The following is a 9,991-nucleotide window of genomic DNA, read 5'->3' on the forward strand; positions in this document are numbered from 1 at the left end:
GTTCAACAGATGATTTTTCTATTATTATGAATATTAATTAAATGTAACTTTGATATCTGTGTTTTCTTTTAAATCATCAGTGAGCAGCAGAATGTGACAGACTGTCAAGGACTTTTATTCAAAATACTTTAAATATTTTACGCTTTATTAACGTTTTCAGACACTTTTCTAACAGTCAGATATGAAACAGACCAACAGAGTGAGGTCATGTGTGGCTGACGGTCATGTGACCTGGAGGCTAAAATTATCCAGCAGATCTGAGGTCAGATTTCCTGTGAAGAGACGCAGCATGGAGGACGGCTGCTGTGCTCCCACAAGGTGAGAACTGCCACCCTGCAGTACTACTAACAGCATGAATACTACGACTGTATACTACTGCAATACTACAGAAATACTACAGCCGTACTACATATATGTATATGACAGCAGACAGTTTGTGTGTTCAGCTGTTGTTGATCTTCAGACTGAAGCGTAACCGTGATCAGAAATACATGAGAGGAATGTGAGCGTACGTTCATAAGAATAAATCTATTTAAACTCATATCTGCTACAGTATCAATGAAGAAAGTTTCAAGATAAAATAAAACTGAAAAAGTTTTATTTTAATATTAACAGGACATGTTTTCAGTTTCAGGTTTCTTAGTTACATTTACACTTTAAAATTAACTTTTCAATATTGTCATTAGAGCTCAATAACCAACTATATTGATAATAAATTAATAGTTTTGAGTCATTTTTTAAGAAATAAAGTCTAAATTCTCTGATTCCAGCTTCTTAAATGTGAATATTTCTGGTGTCTTCATGACAGTAAACTGAATATCTTAAGACATTTGAGGATGTTTTCAATATTTTCACCATTTTCTGACATTTTATAGTCCAAACAACTAATCAATTGATTGAGAAAATAATCGACAGATTAATCAATAATGGAAACAATCGTTAGTTGCAGCCTTGATTATCACAAAATCATTTATTAAATGTTTATTTCAGAACATAAATGACCTTATTCTACATATAAGGATCATCTTCTTCTGTAAAAACTGAAATAAAAACACAATACTATTTTATACTATACTTTACTATTTTTATTTTTTCTTATAATTTATTTAGTTTTCTTTGTTCTTTGTTTTATTTATTTTAATATAACAGTAATGTTATGTTTTTACTAAACACTTTTATTTATTTATCAAAAATGTGTTTATTTTTCATTTTTTTATACTTACTTATTTTAATATTATAATATTATCAAGTATTAACTTTAAAAAATTAGTTTCATTTTTCTGTTTTACTTGTTTATTGTTTAAATATTTATATTTTTATTTATTATTGTTTATATTATTTTACCTTAATTGTCCATTAACATCAATGTTTTTCTAACTGAGAGAAATGAAGTTTTGAGGATTGACTCGTTGGTTAATAATGAAACAGGATGACCAGGGGGAGGAAGAGGCTGCAGGTCAGAGGTCAGAGGTCATCCTGCCTGTCCTCCTGTGCGCTGTGACATCACAAGGCTGACAGGAAGTGGTCATCATGGCGGGCGTTGCTGTGTGCGGCTCGGTCAGCTCCATCAAAGCTCTGTGGGAGACGAGGATCAGGAAGAGCAAGGAGGAAGTGGAGCAGACGAGGAGGACGCCGAGAGGAAGGTCAGACTCCGCCTCCTCACACAGCTGTTTTTATTGGTTAACGCAGCAGAGGCTGAGAGAAACTAAGTACATTTACTCGACTACTGTACTTAAGTGCAATGTTGAGGTACTTGTACTTTACTTGAGTATTTCCATGTGATGCTACTTTCTACATTTCAGAGGGAAATATTGTACTTTCTACTCCACTACATTTATTTGACAGCTTTAGTTACTTTTCAGATTAAATATTATGTAATAAGCTTATAAAATACAAGAAATAGTTATAGATTAAACCAGCAGTTCTCAAACTGTTTGTGTTGTATCTCCTGTGTGCAGTTGTGGCTCAGGTTGGTTACCTGCAGGAGTCAGGTGAGGTTAAAGTGTCTGTGTTTGAGACTCTGGCGCCTCCTGCTGGTCATTTTTAGAAAGAAACAAACACATAGACGAATATCAGCTGGATAGTCTCATTACTTTTTACTATGAAACTCATGACATCAGAATAATTTGAAAGATGATTTAATCACCTAAAGTAGTTCCTGAGTTTTCTACAGTCATATGAGCTCAGGGTTGAGAAATGTGGTTCATGTGTGTGGTTCTGGTTCAGACTGAGTGTTGGTGCTTGGGAGGACCGGGCGGTTCTGGCTCGACTGAAAGAGAAGCTGCAGACAGAAGACGGACGCCTCGTCCTTCGCATCCAACAGGAGGAGTGGAAGGTAACGTCCTCCACACAGGAAGTACAGCGTAGCAGGGCTGGACATTAATGTCACATTAAAGATGGAGGCTGAAGTTGGAACGGTTAAACAAATTAAAGCATTTTTTAAATTCAAACTCGTCACACTTCCAGCTGAGTCACCATTAGCTGGAAATGAAAGTATGTTAGAAACTCAAAATATGCCATAAACACTGCTTTTACAGTCCAGCAGTATTACTGTCATTTCCAAACCAAGCGGATAGCCCCCAGCCTGAAAAGTGAAGCCAATGCAGAAGTGCCTTAAACCTGCATTTTCTCTAATGGCCAGCAGGAGGCGACTCCACTGGCTGCAAAAAGAAGTCCCATTGTATAGAAGTCTATGAGAAAATGACCCTACTGCTCACTTGATTTATTGCCTCAGTAAACACTTTCCTAATGAGTTTATGGTCTCGATCACTAGTTTCAAGTCTTCTTCAATACAGCATGATGTTCATTTAATAAATTATGGCCCCATTTAGAGTAAAATAGACGATAAAGCAGAATATGCCTTAGGGTGTGGCTATGTTGCGATTGAGAAGTCGCTACCATGGTGACAACGTTGATTACGTAACGTAACCATAGCGTAACCCCAGAGTATAGGTGTAGCTGCTGCTATTTCACAGTGTGTTTTCAGTTCATAAAAGTTAATTGTACAATTGTAATTGTAACCTAAAAAAGTCTTGTTCAGCGTTTGGTTGTGATAAAAGATCCTCTAAGGAGTCGGATGTTCAGTTTTTCTGTTGAGTACAGTTTGTTTTAATGATTTTTGGCTTTTCGCTAACAGAAATTAGCATTAGCATTAGCATTATCACTTTTAACCATAGACTGTAAATGCACTGTGCTAACCAGGCTAGCAGCTAGAGCTATGGTCAACTCAACCTTCTCGTCCAAATATGGTCACTTCTGGCTCCAAAAATCAAACATGGCGACAGTTAAATCCAAGATGGTGATGATCAAATCGCTAAATGCAAAGTTTCAAAACAACAGTTCACAAACCAATGGGTGACGTCATGGTGACTACGTCCATATTTTTTACAGTCTATGTTCCAAACATATAGTCATATCTATAAAGTTATATTAGTGTTTGTTTATTGTGCCGCACGTTGCATGTATGTGTGTGCTGATCTGGAGTTTGGTTGGATTTGTGTATAAATAAATAATTTCATTTAAATAATGGATTATTATTGATAGATATTTGTGACATAGAGCTGGTTAACCCAAAGTGAAGACCTCATCAGGAGACACAGGAACATTTATTGAAGCTCGATGGAGGAGAACAGAGTTTCAGTCCAAGTCAAACACCGTATTTAAACCCTTCACCAGATCCTTTCCCTCACTGCCTCCAAAAAAGGTTATTCTCTACTCATCTATGCATCTATTGGTTATTGAACTATAAACGAGACACTATGCTGACTAAAGTTAATTGAAGTCACGTAGTCTGTACACAGGTCACATGCTGTCCATTCTAAGAGGAGACCAGTCAGCATATCTCCACCTGACCTTGGTTACTGTAGGAGACACTCAGTGATCACAGCCGACCACCAAGAGATGAAACGCTCTGAAACAGACAGACTGCTGCTCCCAGGACAGAAGATGAAACACATAATCCCCCCCACAATATTATTCATGTAATTTGCATGCAAGATAGATCTGACCTGGCAACCTGCCCCAGAGTGATGTACATAACATGCAGACAATCAGCAATGTTGCTGAGATGTTGAACTGACGTTGCTAAGTAACGTTGTGTTTATTATTTCTATTTTTTGAAAATAAAATCTGCATTAAAGGTATAATATGTAATTATTCCACATTAAAATGTCTAAAAACAACTAGACCTATGTTATATATGTTGTTGAGTTGTGTACTTACATTATCCCAAATGTTTCCAACAATTTTCAAACCCAGAGAAATCTGTAATTTAATCAAAGTAACAGACTGTCAATGGCGTCATACCTCCTCTACCAAAGGGTAAACACGCACAAGATGCAGACGGCAGCGCTGTGTTTGTCCGCTACAATGGCGTCTACCAAAGAGTAACTTACACACATACAAGATAATACATCGGCGTTGTGGTTGTTCCACACAAACTGTTAAAAATTTACCTTTATTTTTTAATGTTTTGAACCACATTTTTGTGATAAACTTAGGTCATTTTTAACTTTATCTTTTAGCCGGAAGAAGGATTTTAGTCTCGCCAAACATCGTCAGAGAAACACTGTTTGTTTTGGAGAGGAGGAGACCTCTGCTGGTAATTCAGCTCCCGGTAAAAACATCCTGAATAATGAACACTGGAGTAATCCTATCCCAGTGAAGCTGGTTGTTTAACAATGAAGACAACAACTCCCATGATCCCTTGCTACTTCACATTGTCATCACACTCCATCTTTTGTTATTGTTTTGATTGAGATACCTAGTGGCTGAAATTACATATTGTGCATTTAAATCTGTAACTGGGATTATAACTCAGTGTTCTTCATTATAAGTTCAGCTGCACCCTTCACTTCCTTTAATAAGAGTTCAGTCACAACATGGAACTGACGTATTTCACCAAACTGCCCTGGAAATGATCCAAAATGCCCCCGAAACATTTCATGAGGGCCAAAAAAGTTAAACATTCAAACTGATAACTGCCCCCCCCTCTCTGTCCCGCAGACGCTGCCGGGCTGTCTGATCCAGTTCAATCAGGTCCAGGAGTGGCAGATCCACCGAACCGGACTACAGAAGATCCCTCACTTCATCTCCAACTTCCAGAACCTCTTGGTTCTGGATCTGTCCCGGAACGGGGTCACTGAGATCCCCAAACAGATTGGTCAGTACCCCCCCTCACAGATCTGAGGGGGTAGATAGAACCGGGTTTAGTTGGCAGTGCAGTTGTGTCTCGGTGTGTTTAGTCTCCTGCTGTCCTGGTTCTGGTCTCAGGGAAGCTGACCCGGCTCAGAGAGCTGCTGCTCAGCTACAACAGAGTCCGGTTTGTTCCTGAAGAGCTGAGCTGCTGTGAGAGTCTGGAGAGGCTGGAGCTGGCCATGAACAGGGACCTGAACCAGCTTCCACACCAGGTACAAACCCAAACCAGCTTCCCAATAAGGTACCAACAGAGACCTGAACCAGCTCCCTGAGCAGATAGAAAAAACACTACCTGATGCAGTTTCCAGACCTGGTGTGAACACAAACCTAAACCTCCTTCCTCATCAGGTGTTAATGAAAACCAAACCAGGACTGAATACTTTAATGGCCACGTGACCAGAATCCACTTTCTGACTAAGTACAAACCTAAACCGGCTTCCCATCCAGGTTTAACAGTTACTGTTCTGCTTCCAAACCATGTGTGACAACAAACCTACATCAGCCTTCAAACCAGGTGTGAACTGACACTGACAGTTTCCTGACCAGGTCTAAACTAAGACCTGAACCAGATCTCTAATAAGACATGAACACAGACCTGAAGTAGCTTCAAGTATGAATTGAAACCACTGGCAGCTTTCAAAACCATTGTGAACACAAATCAGCGTCCCAGCAAGTATGAACCCAAAACCTTTATCAGCTTCCAAACTGTCCATTCAGTAACTCCAGGAGATATGGATGTCTTATGCAAAAAGATTTATTAACAAACACAAACTTGATTGACCAGCAGTTACAATTCAAAGCACTGGTGTAGATCCAGTAAAATCCACATAGAGTCTGAAGGGGAGTCGTCTGCATGTTTAGTTAAACCTCTCGCCCCTCCAGATAAGGATTCCTGACTAACAGACCTTGGTTCAAGTCACAACATGCAGAACCTTTGACATACCTGAACCTGCCCCTCTGGCAGCAGCCTTGTAGAGACTCTGAGGTACAATATGACCCAAGAAACAACAGCTGTCTGCCTTTTCTCTGTCTGTTTAATTTTCATAATCCTATATATGAAAATTCCTTCACACAAACCAGGTACAAAATGCTGCTCTACAGTTATATCCAAACCACATATAACAACAAACCTGCACCAACCTTCAAACCAGGTGTGAACTGATCTCAGAGCTTCCAAACCACAAATAAATACAAACATAAACCAGCTACAAACCAGCGTTTAAACCATTTTCTGAATAAATGCAGATCTAAACCAGATTTCTGTTCAGGTATTTAGCAGCACATCAGACAGCTTCCAGACCAGGTCCTCTACACCTGGACACAGGAATCATCTCTGATCCAGCTCACTGAGGTCTGTTTCCTGTCCTTCAGTTCAGGAACCTCAGTCGGCTGCAGCGCCTGGATCTGTCCATGAACGACTTCACCTGCATGCCGGACTGCGTGGTCGACCTGCCGGCGCTCGAGTGGCTCGACATGGGAGGAAACCGACTGCAGAACTTACCTGAAAACATCCACAGGTAGGTGAAGGACTGAAACATTGTTGTGTCCCGCCCTCCTTCTTGCCATCAACCAATCAACAGCGAGATGTTTGTGTCTTCAGGATGGAGAAGCTTCACACTCTGTGGCTGCACAGGAACGAGCTGGAGAAACTCCCAGAAAACATCAGCAGGATGCCGAGTCTGGACACGCTCGTCCTCAGCAACAACAGACTGAGAGACATCCCCTCGCTGATGGAGGACATGTCCAACCTTAGGTCAGTCTGTCCAACCTTGAGTCAGTCTGTCTAACATCATGTCAGTCTGTCCAACATCAGGTCAGTCTGTCCCACCTCAGGTCAGTCTGTCCAACATCAGGTCAGTCTGTCCAACCTCATGTCAGTCTGTCCAACCTCAGGCCAGTCTGTCCCACCTCAAGTCAGTCTGTCTACATCATGTCAGTCTGTCCAACATCAGGTCAGTCTGTCCAATCCCAGGTCAGTGTGTCCAACATCAGGCCAGTCTGTCTAACATCAGGTCAGTCTGTCCAACCCCGGGTCAGTCTGTCCAACCTCAGGCCAGTCTGTCTAACATCAGGTCAGTCTGTCCAACCCCAGGTCAGTCTGTCCAACCTCAGGCCAGTCTGTCCAACATCAGGTCAGTCTGTCTAACATCAGGTCAGCCTGTCCAACATCAGGCCAGTCTGTCACACCTCAAGTCAGTCTGTCCAACCTCAGGTCAGTCTGTCCCACCTCAAGTCAGTCTGTCCAACCTCAGGCCAGTCTGTCCAACCTCAGGCCAGCCTGTCCAACCTCAGGTCAGTGTGTCCCACCTCAAGTCAGTCTGTCCAACCTCAGGCCAGTCTGTCCAACCTCAGGCCAGTCTGTCCCACCTCAAGTCAGTCTGTCCAACCTCAGGCCAGTCTGTCCAACCTCTCCAACCTCAGGTCAGTCTATCCAACCTCAGGTCCGTCTGTCCAACCTCAGGCCACTCTGTCCAACCTCAGGCCACTCTGTCCAACCTCAGGTCAGTCTGTCCCACCTCAAGTCAGTCTGTCCAACCTCAGGCCACTCTGTCCAACCTCAGGCCAGTCTGTCCCACCTCAAGTCAGTCTGTCCAACCTCAGGCCAGTCTGTCCAACCTCAGGTCCGTCTGTCCAACCTCAGGCCAGTCTGTCCAACCTCAGGCCAGTCTGTCCAACCTCAGGTCAGTCTGTCCCACCTCAAGTCAGTCTGTCCAACCTCAGGCCAGTCTGTCCAACCTCAGGCCAGTCTGTCCCACCTCAAGTCAGTCTGTCCAACCTCAGGCCAGTCTGTCCAACCTCAGGTCCGTCTGTCCAACCTCAGGCCACTCTGTCCAACCTCAGGCCACTCTGTCCAGCATCAGGCCAGTCTGTCCAACCTCAGGCCAGTCTGTCCAACCAGGTCAGTCTGTCCAACATCAGGCCAGTCTGTCCAACATCAGGCCAGTCTGTCACACCTCAAGTCAGTCTGTCCAACCTCAGGCCAGTCTGTCCAACCTCAGGTCAGTCTGTCCCACCTCAAGTCAGTCTGTCCAACCTCAGCCCAGTCTGTCCAACCTCAGGTCAGTCTTTCAGGTTAAAGTCTGGTTAATGTTAGTTTAAATATCAGTTCACTGAGTGAAACAAACAGCCAATAATATTATTCATATTTGTAATATTGTGCAGCTTTGTGTCAGAACAGTTCAAACAGTATAAAACATTATTTTTTCTGCTCAGTCAGGACTCCTTTCTGTCTTTCTTGGAGCAGGTTTGTGAATTTTCGGGACAACCCTCTGACTCTGGATGTGACGCTGCCGGTCAGGAAGACGAAGGCTGAGAAGGATGAAGATGATGAAGAAGAAGAAGAAGATGAAGAAGATGACAGAGAGATGTTTGGAAGAGAGTTCATGCAGATGTACATCCAGGAGGCCAGAAAGAGAGCGTACGCTGTGCTCAACGTGCACTGTGTTAACCGTTAGTATCAACACTTCATGCTGATGGTACTAAACATGTTTTAATACACGTCAGCTGTTCACTTTATAACAACTGCTGGACTATTTTACATGTTTACACTCAGCATGAGCCTGACTTCACTTCTTTTTACTATGAAACTTCTGTACTGAATCTTAGCGCTAAACTTAACCAAAGTAATTCAACTGCAACTAAAAAACTCAACCAGAACTGTCTCAGTGTTTTCTTCTTCAGCTGTGAATCTACGTTCAGTCTTGTCTGCCAGATAAACTGAGAGTCAGGACTTCATTTATTTAGATTTATATAAAGCTCTTTTATACAAAGCATTTACAAGGTGCTGATCTGACCATCAGGAGCAATCAAAGGTTCAGTTCAGTGTCTTGCTCAAGGACACTAGGACATGTGGACAGGAAGAGCTGGGCATCGAACCACCAACCCTGTGATTACTGGACGATCTGATCAACCTGCTGAGACACAGCAGTTTAAGTTCAAATACCACCCAAAAATCTATTATATCTATATATATCTTATATCTATATTTTAATATATTGTCTGTAAATGTTATTTACATTTTCCAGCCAGAGCTTTCAGCCAAATCTCACAGCTTTCTTCAGTGAACGGAAGTCAGCGTATCAAACTTTTGTCACATGATCAACAGCTGGTTGGAAACGAGGGGTGACGTCTCCTCATGTACAAACCGTTATCATGTGACTGATGTTCTGCTCTCGGGTCACATGATGATAAATAAGTTACATCTACTGAAGAAGGCAGTGGGATATGGTTGAAATCTCAGCAAAATGCTAGTAAGTGGAGCTTGAGTTTAGAATATAGTATCACTCAAATACGTCATTTTTACATTCAGATGTTTGAGGCTTTGGATTAAAATTACAATAACGTCCATGTAACACTACGACTACTAATAAATAACCATCATCATCATCATCATCATCCCTGTAGGATTCGATCCTGCTTGATTCTTACTAAAAAACAAACTTTAAGTTGTATTTATTCCTTCAGAAACTGATTGTCTGACGTGTTTTTGTTTTGAACGTTTCAGAGCCAAGTGACGCACCGACAGAGTAAAATAATCTTCATTTCTTCTCCTGGGCTTTTTCCTCTCAGAGCTCAACTGCAGGTTTTTAAACTCAGTGAAGAACAGAAGAACTTTTTTAAAGCAGAAGTCACGACGTGTGTATTGACTCTTGCTTGAAAACTTAATAAACAGACTGTGAACAGATCCTCAGATCATCTGCAGCATCACACATCCAGAACATTTAGTCTGATAGCTGACATTATAGCACATCATCATCATCATCATCATCATCGTCATATCTTACAGACTGAACAG

The 9,991-nt window shown here is 41.8% G+C and overlaps 1 protein-coding gene and 1 long non-coding RNA gene across 2 annotated transcripts; one reads left to right on the forward strand and one right to left on the reverse strand.

Moving 5' to 3' along the window:
* Positions 1-209: 209 nt before the first annotated feature.
* Positions 210-9,881, forward strand: lrrc39 (leucine rich repeat containing 39). The gene is made up of 9 exons (XM_067596023.1): positions 210-318; positions 1,429-1,643; positions 2,227-2,335; positions 5,005-5,161; positions 5,272-5,408; positions 6,568-6,713; positions 6,797-6,949; positions 8,441-8,646; positions 9,701-9,881. Exons 2-9 carry the CDS (start codon positions 1,531-1,533, stop codon positions 9,724-9,726), a joined length of 1,047 nt encoding a protein of 348 aa, XP_067452124.1. The 5' UTR covers positions 210-318; positions 1,429-1,530; the 3' UTR covers positions 9,727-9,881.
* Positions 1,484-2,220, reverse strand: LOC137187256 (uncharacterized). The gene is made up of 2 exons (XR_010929177.1): positions 1,707-2,220; positions 1,484-1,667 (listed from the first exon to the last, which is right to left on the reverse strand). It is a non-coding gene; the product is annotated as an uncharacterized lncRNA (long non-coding RNA).
* Positions 9,882-9,991: the final 110 nt, after the last annotated feature.

This window comes from Thunnus thynnus, chromosome 8 (genome assembly GCF_963924715.1).
Source record: "Thunnus thynnus chromosome 8, fThuThy2.1, whole genome shotgun sequence".
NCBI classification, from domain to species: Eukaryota; Metazoa; Chordata; class Actinopteri; order Scombriformes; family Scombridae; genus Thunnus; species Thunnus thynnus.

Bases quoted from the DNA above. Each gene is read 5' to 3' on its own strand.
- lrrc39 (XM_067596023.1), top strand. From the start codon at position 1,531: ATGGCGGGCGTTGCTGTGTGCGGCTCGGTCAGCTCCATCAAAGCTCTG. The intron at 1,644-2,226 runs GTCAGACTCCGC...GTTCTGGTTCAG, and splicing joins AGGAGGACGCCGAGAGGAAG to ACTGAGTGTTGGTGCTTGGG. The intron at 5,162-5,271 runs GTCAGTACCCCC...TTCTGGTCTCAG, and splicing joins TGAGATCCCCAAACAGATTG to GGAAGCTGACCCGGCTCAGA.